Below are 26,223 nucleotides of genomic sequence, written 5' to 3' on the forward strand. Positions count from 1 at the left end.
CGCCCCAACGATCGCTCTTCTCAATTCTTGCCTTACAAATTCCGACGTACTGCTAGCGTTTCCTATCACAAAATCAAGTAAAATTCGTTATATATTTTAATACACATCGCGCGTAATACATCACGATCTTTATTTATATTTTATTTTATCTTTCTGTTTTTTTAATTTTTTTTTCTTTGCTTTTTTTTAATAACAAATCAATGGTAATAAGTTAAATAAAGAAGTAGTTACTTATAGATCGTGTATTATTGTGCAAGCCATAACGTAAAAGTTAGTCAAAGATATAGGATGAACGTTTTATTACAAAATGCGATATATGTATGTGTGTATATATATATATATATATATATATATATATACACAATATTACGTTGACATAAATTCGATAAAATGACTTATCTTATAATTAATCGGTCTTTGGCCCATTCATTAATGGATATTTTATCACGATTCTCTACGAAATATTTCTAGAAAAAGAGACAGGAAAAAGAAACAAAAAGAAAAAGTAAAAATAATTGACAAAAAATAAGATAAAATTTCGTTCTCAAGAGAAGCATCGTATAAAAGTTTTGATCTTCCTTTTTCTCTTTTTTTTTCTTTCTAATTTAAAATTGCACGTATAAGATGTACATTTAAATTGTACTTAACGATGTTTATTGCACATTGCGTTTAGTAACGATGATTAATCACAAAAAGCACTGTACATGAAAATCGTTTGTTAGTAACGAATCTTAGTTTCATTATTTAAAAACATACGTAACAATCCTGAGAAACCATGGATTCATGTTTATTTTTTAATTATACGGTACGGATGAACATTGAATGGAAATTGGAGAATGATCAAGATAACCAAATACTTAAGTTTCCATTATATAGTTTTCATTTCGCGTGCAACTTGCCAAGTTCGTCGACAATATCGATATTTAATTTATAATAATTCTAGATATGATCTTAAGACTTATCCTATAATTCTGTTTTTTGTATAAAAAAAAAAAAAAGAAAGAAAGAAAAAAAATAAAATAAAAATAATAATTTAAAAAAAATAAAAATTCATAATAAAAAATTTTATAAAACAACTTATGAATAAATATTCTTTAAAAATCTTGTAATTTGCAAATTGTGGAATAATTAATATCGCAAAAAGCAAAAATCTGCTAATATCGATAAATATTAAAAAAAAAAATAATAAAATAGAATAAAAGCAAAAAGAGAAGAGAAATAATGGACTAATTAAACTACAATTATAAAATTACGCAACATGTATATGAATAGTATAAACACATAAAAATAATTCACATGGATAAAAATCGTGAATAGATCGAAGATTGATGAGAAACATAAATAGAAGAAAAACGAAGCGTGATATAACAAGCATATAATTGGAAATTATGAGTAATAATTCTTTTAAATCGATATAAATTACATCGATATATGCGAAATTAATTTATATTAGTTAAAAAATATGTTTTCGTAATATAATAAATATCTTTATAATTTAACAAATCGTTTCTGATATTGTTTAATTAATTGTTCAATCAAATTGTTCAAAGAAGAAAAAAGAAACATATTTTACATATTTTTAAAATCTATAAACGACATATCGATATATTTTTAATTTTACCAATATAAGAAATTCAATCTTACGATATGGAGCAATATATTAGTTGTAACACAAATTTTATATACGTGGTGCAAGTGACAGTGACGCTAATTTACATGGTCCGGAAGTGCCGGAGGTAATCACTAAATAGTGCAAGTACGTTCTGAACCGGAAGTGGGCAAATAAAAATTTCCAATTTAATTTTATTCCTTCTTAAATAATCTTGTTTTATAATTCGTTATAAAAATAGAATGTTTTCCAATTAAATTAAGATCGATAAGTCTATTTTTTCTTCATTTTTTTTTTTTTTTTTTTTTATTTACTGAATCAAACTCAGTTTGCGAACTTCCGTTTCCATTCCATCTTAAACAGTACGGTGATTTTTAACGCATACGGGTCACAAGAGAAATACCTAAAAAAGATATGATACAAAGGGCGATCTTTCTTACATGACTTATCTACTATGTCATTACATATAAGTACATCAGTGTCTACAATCACCATAGGAAAGTGTAATCTCTACATCGCTAAAAGAAGTAGAGTGCATAATCGAACATTACGGTTGTATCGTTGAAATTAGTGTGAGAAGGGGTATACACGTAAATGGGGGTGAATTTGTATTATGTTACAACATGATTTTTAAAAAAACGTGGAGATGAATCGATCGTTTCTCCCAAAGGGACGAGACACGTTTCACAGAATGAACGAATGTTTCGAATAGAATTTAACAAAATTCTTCGCGTGGAAAGATATAATTATTTCATTATAACCATTAGGGACATATATGAATTATTATTCACAAAATGAAAGGATTTTACAATGAGAATATGAAATCGTCGAAGTTAGTTCACAGTTAATGATAGCCGTCTCTTCTTTTCTTTTAATCGCGTTAAAAAAGATTCTCGTATAAATACTTAGTTTTTTCGTTTTCATTATTGAACATTATTAAAAAATATATTACATAACGTTTAAAAAATAATTTAAACTCACAAAAATATATAGAAAGTAACGTACGCGTATCTTTTAAACGAAAGAAAGAAGAAGAACGGGAAGAAAGGTCAATATTCTTCGATTCGCAACTTTATATTATAATGTGAACGAAGAATACAATCCATAGGTATAGTTACGATTCACGGAACTATGAACAAAAGCATCATGCAACATTTAACGCTATTTCGATAGGATATGCTATTATATATATTGGATTTTCCCTTAGACACGACAAAATTCGAAAAAAAAAATATAACGATAATTCACTAACTACAAGATTTACGTTACAAAGCTCGAATTCGAGCGAAACACTTGGAAATAATGGAAACTGTAAGAAAACGAAAGATTATACGTTCCTTCAACTTTCAAAGAAACCATATATACGAATACGTGTTATTAAACGATAAAGATCGGATAATAGCATTCGAATAGCAAGAACGATGTATGTCCTTGATAATTACAGATATATTAACGCCTCGATATACGAGAATGAATTCTCGTTTTTCGAATTCGTGAAGACGAAATGATTCGTGCGACTTTGATGACATAGAAACTCGACATAGAATTTGATTAGCCACGCGGCAAGCACCATTTCCCACTATGAGACTTAAAAGAGGAAATTTACAATGATAGAGGGAGAACACCGAGCGTATATGAAAACAACATTGTAGCTTAGATGATGATTTATAGATGATCGTCATATTTACACTTGCTTAGATACATCGATGGATATACATATGATGAATGATGCGTGATCTTTACCACGTGAATGAAAGGAGAAAGAGAAAGATAGAGAGAGAAAAAAAAAAAGAACGGTGTTGAACGGAATGAATATCTCATGCCATCGTAGCCTCGATCTCGTGACACGAGGGAGGGAGGGGGGTACTTTAGATACAGAGAAGAAGGGCGTATATACGGAAGGGGGTGTGATGATGACGAAGTGATGGTCACATGACATTAAGTGGTCATATGACTTACCACCCAATTGGTGATTGACAGGATTACCGGGAGGCAAAGGCCTGGCGTCCTGCGTGTCCCCAGGCCCTGACGAATAGAGTGGAACAGTCGTCCGATCGTAACAGAACTGATTGTTCTGCATGTCAGCTGTGTTGATAGTATTGGCGGTGTGGTATATCATAGAAGAATGTTGTTGATTGGAGAAGTGTTGTTGGGTATTCGTTACGTTGTGTTGATTATGAGTCGGTGTTGCCGGGTTGCAACCCGAATGTGGATGACTAGGTGAAAGAAGGGGTTGTTCCTTACTCACTCCGCCGTAGTGCCGGGGCGAACCTACCCCACCTGCAACATCAAGCTTGTCTATCTTCTTGTTCCATCCAACTTATAGCAAAAAAACGTTATAACGCTTCTACCAAGTTTTCCTCCATGTTCCGCTTCGTATAATGATACCCTTTCCTTCGATCATCGATGATTTAATAACTTTCGTTTAAACGCTGATACGGATATATCAAATCCTATTATTTTCTCTCTTTTTTTTTCTCTCCTAATATAATATAATATGATAAATATTTTAGTTATATCTATTTAGTTTAATAATAATTAATAAATTATCGATTCTAAAAATCATTTTAAATGGTATAATTTCTTTTTAAACTTATATAGTAAAGAAATTTAATCGAAATAATATTTGTTGAGAAAATATTAAAAAAATATTATAAGTTATTAATTTAAAGAAACGATCTATCTAATTTAAACGTATTCGTTATATCTTGATATCTGAATGTACAGGACAAAAACACATAATTTGTATAATCGCTTGTATACTTACCTAGATTAATAAAAAAAAATATATTTGTTTAAATCACACCTTTCGTTCGTTCGTTCCTTCGTTCGTATATGCATATTTACTTATATAAATGCTTAAGATTAACCGCACTAATATAGAGTATATACATAGGAATAACGATATCGACGCGATGATACGAAATCACAACGCGATCACTGTTTTTGAACTTTCGAACGCTTTGTACGAAATACATAAAGATAAATTAAAATTAACATTTACAAATACACAAATATCTTATACATTAAAAATTGTTTACAAACTCTTTAACGATTCAACGATTCGCAAATATTAATAGCATAATTTTACATTTTACAATCGCATAAAAAAAAATATCACAACTTGTACGATCGACAATATACGTAATTTGAAACGTAATAAATGTACTAACTATAATAATGAGCGAAAAAAAAATCTCGATATAAATACTGATAGTATGCAACACGTAGTAGAGGATAAAAAAGAATTTGAAACGGAATATCAACCTACCTGGCAATTGAGTCGTGGCCGAAGGTGTAGACGTGGTCCGTTGCAATCGATATTGGGCAGAAGGATTTGGAGCACCAGGGTTAGGGCCAGGTGGAAATTGGGTAGCAGTGGGAGACGTAGGTGGAGGGAAAGTTTCCGCCGGAAACGGAGATTGCCGAGCAGATGCCGGAGTCCCTGGTGACGGCATCGATCTCTGTTGTTGTTGCAATTGTTGCTGGGCGGTAGATTGTTGCTGCGTTCTCACCTGGTTAACGGTGAATAATCTCGGGGTATTACCATAGTTGCCCTTTATCATAAAACGTGAAAGAAATAAATTAAACGTTCGTATTCGTGGTTTAAATTGCAATAGGGGGGAGAGAAAAGAGGAAAGAAAGAAAGAAAGAAAGAAAGAAAATTATTTTAAGAAACTAGGTATCGCTCTTTCGATTAAATAAAAATAAAACTTAAAAATACAAATGAAACTACGCAATAGGCATTTAGGACGCCTAGTCTAATTAAACTCTTGATACGTACTTGCGTCACTCGTGGTGACAACGGTTGCGGATGCGAAAATGACAAAATACCAGCGGAAGAATGAGGCGAGAGTCGTGCTGCCGCAGACACTTGTTGACCACTGTTAAAATTACTGTTTACGATAGGACTAGGGAGGAAGGGAAAAAAAAGATCGTTACATAAATAAAAAAGCAATTACATAATAATAATTCTTAGTTTACTTACTGTTGTGGTAACGTCGAAGGATGAGAATAAGAATGTGCAAGTCGGTGACCGGAAGGCATCTGGACGGATCCCCCATAACCTGGAGACACTTGTGAATCTGGTACACTCGACCGCTAGAAACGATCGAACGAGAGAAATAGAATTTTTCCTTTCTATTCCTACGTATTTTTCCTATGTAATTTTTACTTTATAATTACCTGTAACGATACGTTTGGCGCAACAGTATTGTTCAGAAGGTTATCGATATTGTGAATGGTGGTAATTTGTTCCGGAGCTGTAGCATTGGAAGGAATGAGTAATTGCTGTTGCTGTTGTTGTTGCAGCAACCTCTGTTTCAATTGTTGTTGTTGCTGCTGCTGCTGCTGTATCAATTTCGTCCGTTGCTGTTGCAGTTGTAATTGCTGCTGTTGCGTAAATTGAGCAGTCGTCTGCCTGATCCCCGGTTGCGTGTTAAACCTCATCCTCGGCTGTTGCTGATACATAGGAGGTGGCTGGTAACTATGACTCGTCGTTACAGGTGTGGTGCCCAACTAAAATTATATCGTACGTAAATATTAATTAGAACGATAACTTGTTATATAACACAGTTGGAACAAGTACACTGGACAAATTGAAATTATCGGAACGGTCGATGGTAAAAGTATATAACGATTATTATATACTTAGAGAGCGATATAAAAAGTACGCGCAGAAAGGGTATCGACTTACTGCGGTGGAATAAGCTGGAGGCGTGCTAGGAATTGTTATGGTGGAAGACGTTGGATTTACGGCAGTCTCGCATAACATCAACGACTTCTGTATCGCGTTTATCGCCATCGTCTCGTTCATCGCGTTGTTTTGCGGCGCTTCGGTTACATCTAGGAGATTTGCTATCGCAGACGAATCTATTGAATAAAAATTATCGTCTATAATGGTAATTACTTTCGCTGTCACGCGTAACAGGTTAACGCATAACACAAATAGTTCCCCACGAGTGTGTTAGCTTATCGCTGTATGCCAAATGTCTCTGAACGAAGAAACATCGATTAAAGAAAGAAGCAAAATCGCAAGGTTTATAATTATTCGCCGTGACAGCGAAGGTATAGAGTTATGTACTTCGAATGTAATCAAATGTGAAAAATGTGAAAAAGACGAATATAGATTAGATACGATTCGTGCGTTTAGCGACAACGACGATCAATTCTATACCTGTAATAGCTTCGTCCGGAACGAATTCGATAACTTGATCTAAAATATCGGAAAGATCGGGATCCGACGATTGATTATCCCAAGTATTAAGATCCGTGCTTGTTTGACGATACTCTCCGCTGCTCGTAAATTCCGAATCCATTTGACCCATTTGAGGTCTTTGTTGCTGTAAAAAGATGCGAACAACAATAATTATTTTTTTCATATCCAATTACTTTTTAGGATACGACAAATCGATCATTACCTGACTTAGCATATGAGTGAGGTAGGTATTGGTTGTTTGACGATGAGGTAGTTGTCTCGACTGTGTTTGGAGCGGTGTTCGTGCAGAAGTTGCGGTTGTCGTAATCGTATTATTACCACCGACCGACTGCATACTGCTACCTGTCCAGGGTTGCTGCTGCTGCTGCTGCTGCTGTTGTTGTTGTTGCTGCTGCTGCTGTTGCTGCTGCTGCTGCTGTTGTTGCTGCTGCTGCTGCTGCTGTTGCTGCTGCTGCGATTGAGACTGCGTTTGTGGCTGTGGCTGTTGCGATTTCAATCCTATGCGGACCAGCTTATCCTTAAATAATAAAAAAATTAAATAAGAAAGTCGATTGATGATTCGATTTTTTTTTGTTTATCTCTAGAACGAACACGAAAAAAGAAGAGACATTAACGATATTATATTTACTTGTGGTGTTGCCGATATCACAGATGCAGGTATTGGCGGTATAGTGGTTGGCTGAGGAGGTTGCTTAGCCAACAACGAAGCTAACATTTTATTCCTCTCCCAGAGTTTACTGGTCGCATTCGTGGACGTGCCCGAAGAAGAAACTTGGTGAGATCCATCCATAGGTCGCTTCGCGGCTATGTTCAAGTCGCCATCTTCGCCGGGTCTCTTCTGACCAACCTGACTGGAACTGTGTCCAACGTTGTCACCCGATTGAGACGGTGATGGCGTGGTGTTCCGAAATCCAAGATTCCGTAACAGAGAATCCTCTTCCCTTTGCGGCTTACACTGTTCGAATCGTCGTACAGTTAATCGATTAACGGATTCTTACAAGGTTCGAACACACGTTTCAGATAAGAGAAACATAATTCGTGGAATTATTTTCACGGGTGAGAAGAGGTAGGTTTGTATCTCGAGTATAAATGTACGGTACGGAAAATACGATTACTCACGTGTTGTTCCTGTACTTTCCTCTCATCGTCTTGATCTTTCAGAAGTTGTTGCAACAGTTCGTTCCTCTTTTTTAAACCGGCGCGAGCCTCCTCGTCCTCGTCGTCGTTCTTTTCGTTCAATAGCTTGAAACAAATAAATTGGATCGAGTGTAATCGCAAGAAGGAAGATTTCCGCGATACGACATAGGGGGTAGAAATGGATGGACGGATCGATCGATCGACCGATTTTTATCGACATATCGGCCGATCGGCAAATACACACGGAGGAAAATTTGAGAAAAGCAAGGGAAACCACCAGTCCGGATGGGAATAGAATGGCAATGATCGAATGGTTTACCTGTAACAGCATATTATTTCCAAGCGACGATTTCGAATGCTCCATGCTCGGTTTGGGCATGTTGCTAGGACTCGTGCGCACTTTGTTATTATGCTCCGGATGAAAATCGTCCTCATCTTGTTGATTCAACAAAATCTTTAATATCCTATGCTTATTTTGGCTCTCGGTATCGTTACTCGTATTGTCCTGAGTTTCTTCACTAGCACTACCGCCCTTGGTCAACAAGTTTCTCAGTCTACCGGACTCGGTGGACACGACACTGTTCTGAGTTTCGACAACGGTCGCGGTAGTTTGAGCCGCGGTCGGTGGCTGTGCCGGCGTCCCAGCAACGGAGGCGGGATTGGTCCTCGCGTTGTTTCCCTCGATGACCGACTGGTTGGCGGTGGTCGGGCAACCGGTGGCGGTGCTCTTCCCTTCGTCCTGCCTCTTGGGCGTCAATCCGGGCGCCGCTCCGTTGGCGCTAACGCTACTACTAGCAGCGCTGTTCGTCAACGAGGAGGTCGATTCCTGAAGCGGACTGAGGGAGAAGGAATTACTGAAGGTGTGAGCGGCGTTGGCCGAGGTCGGGCTGAACGCGCGTAGGGGACTGCAGTGAGGCGCCACCGCCGAATTAGAGAAGGTTCCCTGGGGACTCGGAGATGTCGGGGCTGGCTGGGAAGATGGTCGTGAATTCGGTGGCCCGCTCGCTCTCGACTCGGGCCTATCTGCCCACCCGCTGCTGCTGTCCAAGTCCCAGGTGGAACTGGGGAACAGCTCGAATTCCAAGTCCATGTTCCCCGAAAAGTGGTTGAACGGATTACTGGTAGTTAGCGACGGCAGGGGGTTGCACGACTCGGCCGCGCTAAACACTATCGAGTTCGAGGATGTCGCACCGCCGGTGTGCGACGACGTGCCCGCCAACCCCCGGCTACTCATACCACTCACTTGACCGTTCAGATGCGCCACCGCGGACATCAGCGGGCCACCCACGTTATTGTTATTGTTACCATTATTATTATTACTATTATTCGCACAACGGTTACTAGAGTGTCCGGAGCACACTTTGTTGTTGGAAAGCTGACCACCCTCGATAGGCGTTAAGTCATTGTCCCTATCATGGACAAGAAACAAAACAACACATGTATTTAACCAGTTAACCATAAGATACTATTTTCTGTTTAATCTAACACTATGCGTTATATATATATACACGCTATACATATACATATATATGCTATATATATATATATATATATATACAGCTACTATGCGTGCGTGTAACAACGAGTTTGTACGCCCGGTGAACAGTGCTCGTCCAGATATATCTCACGATCTCTCTCGTATACGTACATATATATATATAAGTGTGTGTATGTGCATGCGCGTGTGTATCGTTTTTTCAAGATATATTTCGAAACGATTTTCCAACGATGCCAATCAATACTCGAATTACAAGATATTGTCATTTCCAGCGAGAGAACGAAAATGAAAAAATTAAAAAAAAAAAAATATATATAGAAATCGACGAGGAAGAGCGTGGAACTTGTTAATATTGTTCGTGTCATGCGCACTGTTTACCGAGAAATTATTCAAGAGTGCATCGATCGAGAATCATCTTTAATATCGTGATATTGAAATTGCATGAGCGATAAGTAAGACTCGCGATATTCTATGTCGATCATCGTAAATCTTACTTTCGCCGAGTACTCTTACTTAGCTCGAACATTAGACGAGTTTCACACGGTTTGAATGAGTAATGAAAATGATGTTTTTTTTTTATTAAAAAAAAAAAAAAAAAGAAAAAAATAGAAATTAATTTTTCTCGATTCGAATCGAAGAGGAATTTTCTTAAGCGAAGGAATAACGAAGTGATGATTAATGATGAATATCTCGCAATCCACCGTTTTCCCGATGTTAAATGTTAAACGTGCCACGAAATTCGTGAATCGGGAATGTGAAAAGCTGTTTAAACTTTCGACCGTGGCAACACCTGTCATGAAGTCATGAAATGACGATTCGCTTGCGACCAACCGCTTTGCCATTCCCGATTCGACGACAATTCGTTCGAAAGTGTTGCGATCGAAGCGAGAGAAGAGCGATAATGAGAGTAAAATGACGAGATAACGATTGACGTTGGTGTTATTCGTAATAATTATTAGCGGACTAAATGTTAAAAAGCGATATATAAAAGCGATAAACCAAGATTGTAAAAAATCGTGAAAATCATCCACAGTGGGGGAGGGAAAAATATCGTTTCAATTTCAAGAGTGGCCAGATCTCCAACACCGAGAAAAAACCCGTGAAATCACGAAACATGCATAAATTTTTAGCAAACCTAAAAAGAAAAGAAAAATTACAAAGAAAATTTCCCGAATTCTTTTTTTTTTCTCTTTTTTGGGGGAGGGGAGGGTGGGGGGAGGAGGATTAAAACGTACCGTCAAATTCCGATTGTAATTTTTTTTTCTTTTCATTTTTTTCCCCCTTCCGTCTCTCCGCCGTCGAATTAATAGCTCGAGAATATTATCGAAGCGATAAGTTAATAAGATAAACGCGGAGAAATTAGGCAAATGGAATATATTACAGGCAGAGGACCTAGGACAGCGGAAAGTCTCAAAATTAGGTAGAATATTTCGTGTAGATATAGTCACCCTTGTCCAATAGTGATAAAGCGATACGAAGGGGTAGGTACGTTAACTTAATTATTTCCAGCAGAATATCGACTATTCGAGCATTTTAACGATACTAATTATAATATAAGAAGATGAACGATTTAATTATGTACAGAAAATATACCGATCTTATTGGATATAATTATCCACTAAATTTTCCCGATTTAATTATCTATTAATGATCTCGTAAACCGTATGATAATCGAGATTCTACTGGTTCATTCTTGTTATCCTCTTATAATCGTAATGTGCGTGTACGTGTGTTAATAACTGCACAACTATTCTTAATTTCAACACACTGAATACCATAGCAGCTCGAGATAAGATATTTAATCTTTCGTAATCGAAACGTCTAATTTAATTTTCTTCAAATCTTTATCACGATTTATTCGGATATACGTATAACGTATTAATTCTAATTCGCTGCTTCATATATCCAAGTTTAATTTTAAACTTTTATACTTTATGGTAATCAATGTATCAAAACTTTCGATTTGATCTCAGATTAATAATAAGAAATCGAGATTAATAATAGGAATTAATAATAATAAGAATATTTGGAATGAAAATATGAAAAAAAAAAATTGCTCATCTCTGATCCGATCCGAATATTATACTTCGTAAAAATAATAAATTAATCTGAGAGCGATCTTTTTAATCTCGAAGGTATACGTTTATATTTTATACGACTAACGCGTAACTCGATATCTCTATACGTATAAAAAAAGGAAAGTATAAAATCGATTCAACTTACCCAATAATGGTATTGGTAGCCATAATGAAGTCGGTAACAAGTGTATTCATCACATTCGCTTTGAAAAGTTTTGACTTTGTTTGAATGTTAAGGAACTTATCAGGACTAACGCGTAATCGATATACACCACTGGTACTCTCACCGACTTGAAGTGTATCGTTCAAATGTGCTGTTAACTTATTGAGATCATGAGGGTGGCACAAATCCTTTATCGCAGTGCCAATCAGTTCCTGCAACAAAACGACGAACGAATGTAATTATAATCAAGGATCGGTTATTGGATCGAAATCGGAGACATTTTCGTTTTTACATGAATGATACGGTAATGAAAATATGAGATTTGAAATATAATCGATCTACGATCTACGATCTAAATAATATAGATCGATCTCCGTGTAAAGTTAAATAACGCGTGGGAATGACGACTAGCACTGGAGAAAAATAACGAGTTCGAAGCAAGATAGATCTGGAATCTTTACCTTGCTTACCTTGCTTAGGTACTCAGAGTAAGGAGACGACAACCAGATAACATCAACCGCGATAATCTTTCCCGTGGTGTCCAACTTGACGGTAAATTGCTCGATGGGCGTACCGATGGGCTTTTCGTTCGGGGGTATCCTACGAGCCACGCACATTACGCAAGGACCGTTGTCCGAAGATTCGGAAGATACGTCACCGCTCTCCAGACGATCGCTATTATTTGGCAAAAGAGCTGAACAGATTTGCATAGATTCGTATTTCGATACTCGCTGCTGCTTTTCTTCCATAGTCTCTTCTTTATCATCCGGAGGCTTCACCAAGAAGCGACAATTGAAGGTGCGGTTTCTTTGGGGCTGTTGCTCGTTCGTCCAGCCTAAATTGCACGTTAAATTTATCGTTATTCGATATCGTAAATTATTATCGTTATTATTATTATTATTATTATTATCGAAAAATATCAAATTTTCAACTTTTTCAAAAGAACAAAAAAATGTAAACGTTACGCGACAGCGGAAGAAGAAAAATTGATAAAAGAGGATATTGCTTCGTAATCTTTATTATTTTGAACGATATATTTTGAAAAAACGAAAAGACAATGGATAGAATATTTTTCGATTCGCATCGCGTATTTTCGATGAGCAACGAGCACCACCGATGGCATCGCATTTCTACGCTATACAATTTCAAAGCTGTCTCCTTCCATTACGCAAGATAAATCTTTCCGTTGCGCTGCTACCGAACTTCCATAACAAAATGAGATAAACTGAAAAAAGTATATACACGTGCACACCATCCGGTAAATAGATGCTAAAGTTACATTATAACTACCCCCGACGCATACGAAACGCACTCGTAAATAATCGCGAGGACGAAACACGTTATACTTCGATCGAGATTTTAATCTCGGTATATCTTTCACTGTCTCCATTCGTGGAAAGAAAGAGAGAGAGAGAGAGAGAATCGGATAAAGGAAAAAAAGATTTTAACGTTTTAACTTTTTGCATTCTTTACGATAATAATTATTTATACGTCACGTTTAGCGAATCAAAAAGAAAATTTCATCGTATTCTATTCATCCTCTTTATCTTATTTTTCAATTATTTACTATTTTTATTTCACATTTACTATTTCACAAAATTGTAACTTTTTATTATTGCGAGATAATATTCGAAAGATATACTAACCTAACTGCATAGGCAACAAACTCGGCATAAAGGTGTTATGATCTCCATGATGAATAATATTATAAATATCCTTGCCAAGAACATCATCCTTCGTATAATTTATATACTGCGTTATGTTATCTGTTACATATTCCACTCGTCCTTCCGTATTTACAACAAACAAAAAACCATCTAGCGCCTGGACAAAAATTTTCAATCAAATTAGATTGTAATACGAATGTATATTTGTATATTTCTTTTACTCGATAACAAAAAGAAACTTAAAATTTAATTATATCGATTCAAATTTAAGGATAACTAATTCCGATAAAATATTTATCGAAGTACGCTTCAAACTTTGGACTTTGTCTATTTGTTCTTAAATAGTCAATGAACAAAAATAAAAATGTTTCCTTCTGATTGTCGTATATACACCGATGAACGCAAACAATAAAGATAAAATAGATTGATGGAATTCGATTTAAATTGAATTATACCTCAAGTAAAATAGGACCAACTTGATCGTTGGACAGTATGTTAGGATTCGAAGAAGATACTTCCCCCTGTTGCACGGCATGACTATTCGAGCCTTCCTGTTCCCTAATGTGCCGAATCTGTAAATAAAATAAAATATATCGCACCATTAATCGAATTATTATATGTAGATATTATACATATATATATACATTATATAAATTAATAATACAATAATATTGTATTATTGAATGATAGATAGAGCGAAAAATTATTCGAAATTATCATCTTTTTCAAATTCACTTCAATTTTAAATAAAATTTCATTAATTATTGTTATTAATAATATTTTTATATTACAATTTTATATTCTGTGTTACAAAATATACAGATGTAATAACAGCAAAAAATTATTTTCGATCGTTCATTTTCCATTTAATTCAATAATTACGTAATCACGAGCTTGTTTTCATCAAGTTATTAAATAATAACACAAAACTGCATTATTTTATTTGCCCACATCAAATCCTATTGCATATCGTATTTCATATTACATATTATGGCGCATATATATTGTAATTTAATATAATGAATAATTTACAATGACCGCGTTTTTCCATTCGTCGTATTAACATTAAAGATTATTCTTTCTTTAGTTATTGAAACGAAAGCAAATGGAACATTGCGCAAGACTTTCAGATGATAATACCATATTATTATTTAAAACAATAAATGCAAGTTTTTCAAAAGAATATTAGAAAGCATATAAGCGAAAAATAGTTTTACATAAGTTTCTTTTTCTTTGCTTTTTGTGCAATTGTAATATATATTTATATTATCGTTTAATATTTATATTGACATTAATAAATTGATAGAATAAACAAATATATACTTTCATATTTCAATTTTGGGATTCTTGATTGTAAATGAAAATTTATATATATATTTTTACATAAATTTACGCATATATTAATTGCGCAATATTAATTTTATAAAATGATAAAATTTATTAAATAATCTGAATAAAACAGAGAAAAAAAAATAATACGATAAAAGTGTGTTTCCTCGGTACAAGAAACATAATTGATGTAATGAAGAAAAATAAACGAATTCATCGATTAAATGTACCGAATAATATTTTCAATGGAAAGTTTTTTAATTTTGCACACAAATTTCTGATTCGTACAAAAATTCTTAATTCTATCTAAATTATCGATATTACATTGGTAAATATTTAAGCTGATAATCTTCCACATTCCTCCTCCTTATGCGAGAATTAAATACATCAAACGATTGTATCCTTGTCCTATTTCTATCAAAAATTTCAAATTAATTATAATAATGAAACGTAAAAATGTTACAAACACCTAATATGTTTCTTTATCGAAAGAAATTTGCAAATACTTGAATTTCATTTCTCCATATTTTGCGAGACATTCAAGCGAAATATTCGAATAAAACTAAAAATAACTTGGGATATTAATGAGAAAAAAAAAATAATTATAAGATAATTCAATGAAACGCTTTATCCAATGTTTTTATGCAGATAACTGAAAAATAAACTTGTTCAGACAAAATTATTCTTTATAGCAATCGGTAAATGTAAAATTATATTTTAGTTTAGGAATAAAATAATGATTAAAATCTTTTAAAAATGATTCTTATTTTTATTAATTGTAAAATAATTTTGAAATAGAATAAAATTCTTAGAATAATAAAAATTAATTATAATTATGTCATTTATATTCATATTTTTTTCTATTCTATTATAAATATCGTAAATAATATAAAAATTGAAATTTATAAAAAAAAAATATGTTACTCTCAAAAAAAAAAGAACCAACAAATGAATTAGAAATATTTTATCACTTTCTCTTGTAATCTAGGAAATAAGCGATAACATTTCCATATTCGGCTGTTAATCTAAAAATAGAAAATATACACAGAATTTTTAAAAAGAATCGTTCGATAATAAATCTTACAACGGTGTGCAAAAACAGTTAACGGTTAAAAAAGAAAAAGCGTGAACTCCGCAACGCTGCCATTCAGAGTCGCAAGGTTAGCCATAAGTGGAACACGAACGAAGAGGGGAAAGTAAATCTCTGCGTTACCGGCCGAGATTCGGGCACAAGCGTGCGGGAAAAGCTCGTCCTTGAGCTCATATTTTTCAGCACCGATAGATCGCGCTCGTAATCGAAATGAATTTAAACACACGAGCACACAACGTCCCGTGGCCTCGAAAAGTCGGTGACTCGGCGGCTGAGTCCGACAAACGGTTTGCGACGTTGCCGCTAGCCTTTGCTTTAGAACGTATATATTTCTCCCGTTCCATCACACGTCGCAGGCGATAAATTCTTTCTCGGTCGCTTTCAGAACTATCATATAGATATTCCTCTCTAATCAAGGATATCATCATAGACCAAAGTAGAAAATAGTTGAACAATACAGATGTAGCACAAAAATTAAGAAATCACGCAAATAAGAACTTGTACCAATAACCATAATAACCACATTAATGAATCTCAAATGAAACTTTCAATGCTAAGATGAAAAATCACCTTCAACTTAATGATGGAAGGATCGAAGGGAGAAAGACTTTTATTACAAATCTACAATTGATTCTACCTCGGTCACGTCGTTGGACACAGACGGATGCGCATGGCTCGACTGCGCAGATGACGTCACACGAACTCTTGCTCCGGTAGTTCGGGTTATAACGCCGTTTGGAAGGTTTCCTATTGGCCTCTGTGACGTCATTCAAGGTCACGTGACAAACTTTCAAGAAATACTTTTTTAACGATTCTTTGTCAATCTATGGAATAATTCATTTGCGAGGATAATACGCCAAGTATGTTACGAAAAAAGGATTTATCCTCACCGAGGGTAGTGAATTTGCTTTCTAAAACGCTACAATGATATATCTCGTACGAGAAGAAAGCGAAAGAGCGAAATATTGCGATCCTGGTGCGAACAATCGACATGTGCTCGTTCGTGAACCGCAGAACTAACATGCTGAAGAATAGACGGGAAGTTCGAACCCCTTCCATGTCCGTCCTCCTTCTCTTTCTATAGTTATACAAGTAGATAGATACGCTGCTTGCAATTAAATTTCAATTCTCATTTTGTGTATTTTCAGTAAATTCGATATACATCCAATTATTTTTACGATCCTTTTGTCATAATATAACACAGTTAATTCACAATGTTTTCACTTTTCTTCACGTGGCAACACATTTAACGTATTTCAATGTATATATTATATGGCTATTCTAACGTGTTTATTCTAAAAGTAATGACAGACAATAATAAAAATACGAATAATCTTTATACACTTTAGTCTCATACAAAGGAATCGATTGAAAGTTAAATTCAGCAATACGAATCTATTTCAAGCTACTAATGAAGCCTAGAAACGAGCAGCGTGTTATTGAACGAAACGAATGCACGTCTTGCTTCCGAAACAAACGATGCTACCAACATCGAGGAAAGTAAAGCATTACCGCGTAACCGCGACCTGGAAACACACAGAGACTGGAACGCGAATATCGATTAAGAATATCATAATGGTTGCCAACGTGTAACTAAAAATCCCAGAAAATTTATTCATTTCATGATAAATTCTGATTAAATAAAGTTTGTCTAGTCAAGTAGTAAAGAAAGCGAAGAAACGTCATTTCGTATGGTTTGACGATTAGTTTACAAGATCAACTTTACAAGACTACTGTTCTCAGTTATCCCTTTCATCCTCATGTTCCGATGTTTAGTACGATACTTCAATCAACAAATTGCAATAGAATAAATAAAAAAAAAAATATTCTTGTAATTGTTTTTTTATATTTTGAAATATTTAGATATATTTTATATATAAATTTGATTTTTTATATATCATATGAAAATGTGTATATATTTTATGCATAAATTTTTTTTCTATATATTATATTATAATTCTACATATATATATATGTTATAAAACATATTATATTTTTATTTATAATATATATAATTTTATTTATTTTATTGTTATTTTATTATATGTTAAATTTATAAAAGATGCGAACAAAATGTGATGTTCTCATCACTTGGTTCTATCCATTATGCCATATTATACCAATATATAATATATAATATATAAATATCAGAGATAAAAACAAATAATTCTTTAGATTATTTTTCGTAATTGCAAATAAATAAAATTAAAAATTAAAATTATTATTTATGCATACCTTTAAAATTCACAATAAAAACAGGACTCATCAACTTTCTCAATTTTTATTTATAATTTTTATGTCATTATATTAGTTTTTGACATATCTACATATATACATACACATACAAAATCTTGCAGTATAAAGCATAATTTTTTTAATAATAAATAAATAAACCTGTAAAAATATATATAATTTACTTAAAAACATAAAAACTAATTTAATTGTATATTTCTATATTACATAACCTAACCAAATAAATAGTACCTCGTTTATATTGAAACATTTACTTACATATATGGCATGTATTTCTAAAATATATTTATTTTTTCTTTATAAATATTTTTTCTTTATTATTTCTATTTATATTTTTTCAACACATTTAAATAATTTTTAAATTATAATTAATTTCAAACATGCCTTTCTTTGATCTTCAAATTTTTAATAAAGTATATTTCACTCATAAATTAAACAAGGATTGAAAATTATTCCAGTTTCAACGCCATCTCGCGTTTGGATCCTGAAAGCTTCGACTTGTTAGTAGGAATATAGAATATGCAAGGAGGTATTCGTGACGTCATAGATAAAAAAGGAGAGTAATATTATATGAGAAGGATAGAAAAAAAATGCGCCAATATGGTGTACGTCACTTAATAGTCCCCATCATTTCGAAAGCGCAACATTGAAAATTCATTAATTATCAGTTTTCTATTAAAAATTTATGCACTTTTAATTTCGCATCTTGAAGCTGGAAATACGGATAAATTTCTCGTATTAATTTTAACGTGAAATTCTTTTCGATTAATTATTTATTAACGATTATCATAGAAAATGTCTCAGCCGCAAATCTCCCACTCTCTAATCGAGTTATAAATTATTAATTTATTTGTTTAAACAACAATAAAATTGTGAATAAAAATTATATATGAAAACAGAGAAGGGAATAACGTTTCGAATACATACATTCATAATTAGAAATAAATCTCATAGTTATGAGAAATTAATAATTAATGCGTCACATCGTATTGATGCTATTAATACGCAATATTTTTTTCATTAATTTCTCATTAATATTGTATTGTATTTATTTCTAAATATTAATATATCCATTCGAAACGTTATTTGCTTTTTATATTCATATATATTTTCAACATGAAATTCTTTTTACGTTAATTAACAATTATCGTACGAAGTATTTCAAATGTAAATTTCTAAACTGTAATAGAATAATAAATATCAGCAATGGAAATAAATAATCAATTTACTTATTTCGAAATATGAATTAGAAATATTATTTCTTCCTTTCTTTTTCACATATAATTTTTATTTATAATATTACTATTTAAATTGGATTAGAAATCGAAGATTTGTGAGTGAAACGTTCTCTGTTCTCTGTGTTAATTAATAAATAATTAATCTAAAAGAATTTCGCATTAAATTTGATATGAGAAACTTTTTCGTAATTCCGGCTTCGAGATGCGAGCTTAAAAGTGCAAGTAGATTTTTAATAGAAAACTAGTAATTAATTAATTTTCAATGTTACGTTTTTCAAAATGGTGGAGGGTATTAGGTAGCGCATAACCAAAGTTAGTGGCACGTTTTTTCTATCTTTCTCGCACAATATTAGTCTTCTTTTCTATCTATGACGTCACGAATACCTCCTTGCATATTCTATATTCCTACTAACAGGTCGAAGCTTCCAGAATCCAAACGCGAGATGGCGTTGATACTAGAATAATTTTCAATTCTTTACGGATGAAATGTATCTCGTTAAAAATTTGAAAATAAAAGGTATATTTAAAATTAATTATAATTTAAAAATTATTTAAATATGATGAAAAAATATGAATAAACATAAAATATTCTTGAAAAAATAAATATATTTCAGAAATACATGTCATATGTAAATAAATGTCCCAATATAAACAAGGTATTATTTATTTGATTAGGTTATGTAAAAACATATAATTAAGTTAGTTTTTATGATTTCAAGTAAATTATGTGTATTTTTATAGAATTTATTATTTATTATTATAAATCATGATTCATGCTGGAAGATTATATATTAAAAACTAATATAAGAAGATGGAAATTATAAACAAAATATAAATAAAAATTGAGAAAATTATTGAGCGAATTTTAAAGTTATGTCTAAGGTAATTATAAATCTTAAATTCATTTATTTATAAATATTAAAGAAATCGATAAAAAATTATTTTTCTCTTATTTGATTTTAACATTTGAATTATATTTAATTTAAACATTTAAATATTTATAGGTTTATCATTTGTTGTAAAGGCTGTTGGCATAATAAATAAATCAATAAAAATCTAAAATCAATAAAAAAAAATCTTAAAATTTTTTTGAAAAATTCTTTATATTTAGTGTGTGTGTATATGTGTATATATATATATATATATTTATGCAACGCATATATTACTTATATTGATATATATTTTTATATTCTTATATATCACATATTTTTTATTTTTACACGTTTTATATATATTTTATACATATATTGATCAAAAAATATTTAGTTTCTAAAAATATATTAAATAAGTATATAAGAAAGTAAAAAAAAAAACAAATATTAAATATATAAATTACTGAATTTAATATAAAAAATTACATTCTTAGAAATATAATAAATTATTAAGTAAAAAGTAAATATATGTATAAAATAATAATAATAAATAATGTATATATGTGTAAATTAGTAATAATGAATAATTATAGATAAATATATTCCTCAATCCTTTAGAATTAAAAAAAAATATTTAAAAATGATAATAAGAGTTTCTAAAAGTTAAGTTAACTTATCAAGTTTAACTTAACTTAAAAAGATAAGTATAAGATAAGTAAAGAAGGTAAGTATATTCATTAATTTTCTAGAATTCAGTAAAATGTTTAAAAAAAAAATCCTTGAAATATGACAGCTTATTATATTATATTATTATATTTATATTATAAAAAGATAAGTATAAGATAAATATATCAAATTCAAAAAAAAAAAAATAAAGAAAAATTTCATTCGTGCAATCCATAATTCTAAAAATTCGATATTACTTTCAAAAATTTTAGAAATTCTAAGAATTTGATATTATTTTCAAGAATTTCGGAAATTCTAAGAATTTAACGTCATTTTTAATAACTGATAAAATTTTTGGAAAAATTTCTCGAGCGACCTCCTATCAACTTATGTTCTCCCAATACAAAATTATAAAATCCAAAAATTTAGATCAATCAAAAATTTCGAAAATTCTAGAAATTTCTAGGAATTCTAGGAATTTGTCATTTCTAAGAATTTATAAAAAATTTCTAGAAAAATTTCTCGAACTCCCATCAACTTATGTTCTCCTAATACAAAATTCAATTTTCGTGCTACGAAAATTTTTAACTAAATTTATCGACTTTGTATTAAGATAATATAATTTAACAGGAGATGGCATTAGTTTTTCCTGGAATTCTAAGGCAGAAATTTTTGCCAATTTTTCGATTTTTTTATCTGGGTACACAATTCTAGAAGATGCGATATATAATTTTTCTGGAATTTAATATACTTACCTTTCATACTTACCTTTCAAAACAGCCATATTTTCAGGAATTAATCATTTTTAACAGTTTAATTCTAAAGGATCGAGGAATGGGATGACCCACCTAATTCTATCATCTTTAATATTTCATTAATTTTCTACAATATTAAAAAATACTTCAGATAAAAGTCGAATAGTTTCGAAAGAGACACATTCTGATATTAGTTTTTTCATAAATGGATGTGTAGAGAAGTTATGAAGATCAAAGTTGTTTTTTTAAATAGAATTATATAATTTTTATTGCATCAATAGATGCAGATTGGTATTCTCTATAAAAAAAAGTACTAAATTATATATATAACAAAAAATTTATAGTTTAGAAAATAATTAAATTTAATCAAATATCTTTTAAACTAATGATTTAATAGTTTAATACTTTTTTACAGAAATTATCGAATCACATCTGTTGCATTAAGAAATATATGATTCCATTTGAAAAAAAACAACGTCGATTCTTATAAGTTGTTTACGCTACCACTTACGAAAAAATTAATAACATCAGAATGTCCCTTTCTCGAAACAGTTCAACTTCTATTTGAAACATTTTTTAACACTATCAAAAATAAACGAGATTTTCGAAATAATGAAATTAGCTGATTCTCTTTGTATATTTTATATGAGATAAAAATATATGTGCAGAAGAAATAATTAATTACACGAGTCTTATGTCAAAGACAAATGACTGTGGTTACATTTAATTACAATCCCTTTTGGGAATCCATATAACATCACACGTGACGCGAGAATGACGAAAGTGCATTGGATGGTAGCTCCATTTTCTATATCCGGTGTACGTTATATATCGGTGCTCCATTGTCGAGAAGTGAAGAGGAATCGATCCACGCGATTTCGGAGAGAAATGGTTCGTTAAGCCGGCGCGAGTAAAATGTTATTAAGCGGGGAAGAACGGTCTCTTTTCGAACGATGAGACATATTCTCAACCGGACGAAACTTACTTTATCGATATATTTCGTTCTTTCCAGAAATAAATTTCGCGAGAGAGCGAAAAAAGAATAGTACATTTAAATTTCTTCGAAGGAGAGTTCGCTTTGTTCCGTCGTTCTTTTCCCACCCTTTTTTTTTTGTTTCATTTCTGTCTTTTTCTTCCTCTTTTTTTTCCTTCCTTTCTTTCTCTTTCTCCTTCTTTCAACGTATTCGAAACGAAAAATTTATTCTTTAATTCCGTTGATTTGTTTCATCGGATCTAGACCAACCGAAGAAAAGAAGAGATTTATCTCTTTGTTTCGAGCCATTATTCATTTTTCGAAGAAATTTACAGTCACGCATGGCGAATTACGCGAGAAAGAAATCGTTTCGGATGCGGGGCAGCGACATCGAGCATTTTCAATAATATCTCGTCACGGTGTCTAGGAAAAATCGTGGAAACGCGTGAACGGATGCGCGCGTATCTTGCCGCGTTCTTATCGATTCGCTACAAGTAAATCTTTTGAAACCAGTTTTCGAAACGGAGAAGATAGTTAACGAAACGATTCGATGCATAGAAATTCGTAGGTTTTATAAAAGCGAAACCACCGATACGATGAATCAACGTGTTAATCGCACAACACGCGAAAATGAAACGAAATGATGGTTATTAATCTACCGATGCTGTGCCGAATGGAAGATATAGAAACGAAACGAGACTATAATAAGTTTATAGTTAACAGGATTGTTTTTACCGACAGTTAACGAAATAGCACGGTCGGAGTATGGTTTTTTGCCAACGTTTTAAACGAGTAAAGAACCCACTTGAAAGAGAGCAGCAAGTGGCTTTAAAATATCCATAAAATCTCCGTCAATTTTCTTTCAAATTCTTTTCGAATTCCGAACTTCAATATTTTTTTTTTAATTTCTCTTGGGATAGATTTATATTGGATATCACGTAAGAAAAAAATCACCCGAGTACTGTATCTGATCGATGAAAGAGGAGAGAGAGAAAAAAAAAGAAATAAGAAAGAATTCCATTTAAGAGATTATTCGTTTCGACAAGGAACGCTGTAAGCTTTGTGTTTTTTATCAAGTAAAAATTTTTTTATACGAAGAATATAAATATTCTTCTAGCACGAAAGAATCGCGGATAAAAAAATTTATCGGATAACTTAACATTTCTCTCGTATTGAGCGAAAAAGGAAAGGATGTGTTTCGTAATCTGAAAGAAATCGAATAAAATTTGAAAAAGAAAAATATACGATAAAAGAGAGAAGAAGAAGAAGAAAAAAAGAAAAGTTAACGCCATTTCCCCTCAATTATTTTCGTCTATTCTCGATTTATCGTTGGACAAGAGATATCGATCCATCTTTGAAAAGTCGGGGGATCGCGACACGCATGGCAAAGCGATTTTTTTTTTTTTTTAAATCGATCGATCGAAAAGACGAGAAGGAAGAAACCGCGTTGCTCCGTTTCGAATAATAGAATCGAGAGTTCTCGCGCGATTTACGACGCCGTTTATTTTCGTAAATGTAGTCACTCCGCTCTTAAGAAACGAAGAAACGTCGCGTCATCTCGATGCTTCTCCAGCTTTTATTGTTTTTAATCGAGCGAACTAAGAGCAAACTCTCGCCTTTCTCTACGCCGTTCGAAATTGCAGATTTTATTTTAGCGCGAGAGTCGGGTGAAAGCTTGCGACCGAAACATTGCGCGGCGAATATCACGTAAAAAATTTTCGAATTTTATAATCTCCTTTCCCTTCAGAAAAATAGTTATTCAATGCATTTTGCGAAATTGCGAGGATTCGAAATTTTTGTTTATTTTTTAAAAGTATTAGGCAATTATATCGTCAAAGTATAAATAAATTATACAAAATTCGATTCTCTCTAATTCTTTTAAGCGTAAAATATCATACGATCGAATTGGTCATTCGCTTAATAATTATTTCGATAAAAACGTGCGTCTTTCTCTTCGATGTTACATCATCTTTGAGCCAAGATTACGATCACCGCTGATTCTAAATATACCATTGCATATACTATATATATATATGTATATATATATCTTTTGTTTCTTCTCGTTACATTCCAAAACGAACAATAGAAGTATACAATTTGAAAGATTAAACTAATATAATTAACCAATTAATTCGTAATTCTTCTTTCTCGTTCACGTACTCCGTTTCAAGATCGTTTCAAGAAAATGCTTTCAATGCTGAAATTTCTCTTAATCGTTATATATCAACACCGTGAAATTTATTCCAAATTTGATACGATTTGTCGTACGAAATAATATACGTATATGATGATTAATTGCAAAAAATAAAATTTAACGTTGGGTTCACGGTCCGAGGCGATACCTTCGTATTAATCTTTCAAAGGATACTTATTAACTCTCGTAATATTGTATCAATCTACACAAATTCAATTACAATTACGCGAATCCGATCTCCTTCTCGGCTATTAAATCGTTACGTAACGCGTTCGAATTCATCGTTGAAATAAATTATGTTACATACGATCGATAGCTGGGATTAAAATTCTCTTTAATCTTAATCTCGACGCGATCGCGATCTCGAACGTGGTCGAACAAGTTTAAGAGGAAATTGTATTATATCGCAACGGTACAAAGTTTGGGAAAAAATGGTTAAGAGATAGGATTTATTGGAGAAAGGAGAGATGGAGCGCGATACAAATCCGACAGAATTTGCTTTGTTCTTTGTATTAGACGCATACAGTCACGACGCGTTAACATTTCTGGCTCGATCTGGACGATCGATCGTATATTCGTGTATACAACTAGTCAAAAATTAGTCGTGTAATAATCGATGAAGACGACGTTGAATCTCGGTTGTTTCGAATATTATTAATCGAATAAGATCGTGATGTAAAGATAAATATCGTAGTGGTCGATATTGTATTCGTACGGGGGAAGGGGAAAGGGAGGGGGATCGAAAACGGATCCAAAAATGTAGTACAAAGTTCTGTTTTGATAAAACAGACTTATCGCGATAAAATGGTGTGTCGCGTGAAATATAGAGAACGGAAAACTGATTATTTTATTTAATCTCGTAGATATCGCGCTACATTTTAGATCGATCCACTTAGAATCGATCCCACAATGGTCAAATCCCTCGATCCGAAATCGCTTCGTTTTATATATATATATATATTTTTTCGTGGACGTTGAAAAATCACTCGATTAACTTTTGAAACGAAAAAAAAAGGGAATGGAAAAAGGAGGGGAATACGCTCTCGATTGTTCGAAATTTCTTCGAAACGAAAGAAATAATCGCGAAACGAGAGGAAATTCGATGAAACGATGAAAAGAACAATTGAATGGATGAAAAACGAGGTTGAACGAAAGGAAAGCAGGATTATCCACGGTAGACAGGCAAGAAATCAATGTAAAATTCGACGCATGCGTTGAAATTTTTATTTCACTTAAATGATACGCGAGTAAATACCTTATCGATCGACTGGTTCAAGAATAACGCGGAGAGAGAAGCTAGACTCTGGCAATACGTAGCACGATAATTTCAATTTCATCGTGAAATTATTCTCACCGATTTTTCAGCGAAAACTTTTTTCTTTTTTTTTCTTCGTTCTCTCTCTCTCTCTCTCTCTCTTCCTCTCTCTCCCCCCGGAAAATCAACGAGATTGACGAGAGGATAAAGGAAGAAAAACGACGAGAC

The 26,223-nt window shown here is 32.6% G+C and overlaps 1 protein-coding gene across 26 annotated transcripts in view; it reads right to left on the reverse strand.

The window, feature by feature from the left end:
- Positions 1-26,223, reverse strand: part of LOC107999744 (nuclear receptor coactivator 3) — a 93,876-nt gene that overhangs the window by 5,696 nt on the left and 61,957 nt on the right. For 7 of the 26 annotated variants that reach the window (XM_062086496.1, XM_062086495.1, XM_062086493.1 and 4 more), the window contains 16 exons: positions 13,826-13,942; positions 13,350-13,527; positions 12,165-12,538; positions 11,686-11,915; positions 8,284-9,373; positions 7,947-8,069; positions 7,456-7,782; positions 7,030-7,344; positions 6,786-6,951; positions 6,306-6,481; positions 5,795-6,127; positions 5,598-5,710; positions 5,394-5,520; positions 4,881-5,166; positions 3,569-3,889; positions 1-62 (listed from right to left, as the gene is read on the reverse strand). The exon at positions 1-62 is cut by the window's left edge and continues 118 nt beyond it. In XM_062086496.1, coding sequence (XP_061942480.1) covers positions 1-62; positions 3,569-3,889; positions 4,881-5,166; positions 5,394-5,520; positions 5,598-5,710; positions 5,795-6,127; positions 6,306-6,481; positions 6,786-6,951; positions 7,030-7,344; positions 7,456-7,782; positions 7,947-8,069; positions 8,284-9,373; positions 11,686-11,915; positions 12,165-12,538; positions 13,350-13,527; positions 13,826-13,942 — 4,338 coding nt within the window. Of the gene's footprint in view, positions 63-3,568; positions 3,890-4,880; positions 5,167-5,393; positions 5,521-5,597; positions 5,711-5,794; positions 6,128-6,305; positions 6,482-6,785; positions 6,952-7,029; positions 7,345-7,455; positions 7,783-7,946; positions 8,070-8,283; positions 9,374-11,685; positions 11,916-12,164; positions 12,539-13,349; positions 13,528-13,825; positions 13,943-16,426; positions 17,263-26,223 lie in introns of those variants that run through there. The other 19 variants (XM_062086498.1, XM_062086502.1, XM_062086497.1 and 16 more) reach the window with 9 other exon arrangements.

The sequence above is a fragment of the Apis cerana genome, linkage group LG16, assembly GCF_029169275.1.
Source record: "Apis cerana isolate GH-2021 linkage group LG16, AcerK_1.0, whole genome shotgun sequence".
Classification (NCBI taxonomy): Eukaryota; Metazoa; Arthropoda; class Insecta; order Hymenoptera; family Apidae; genus Apis; species Apis cerana.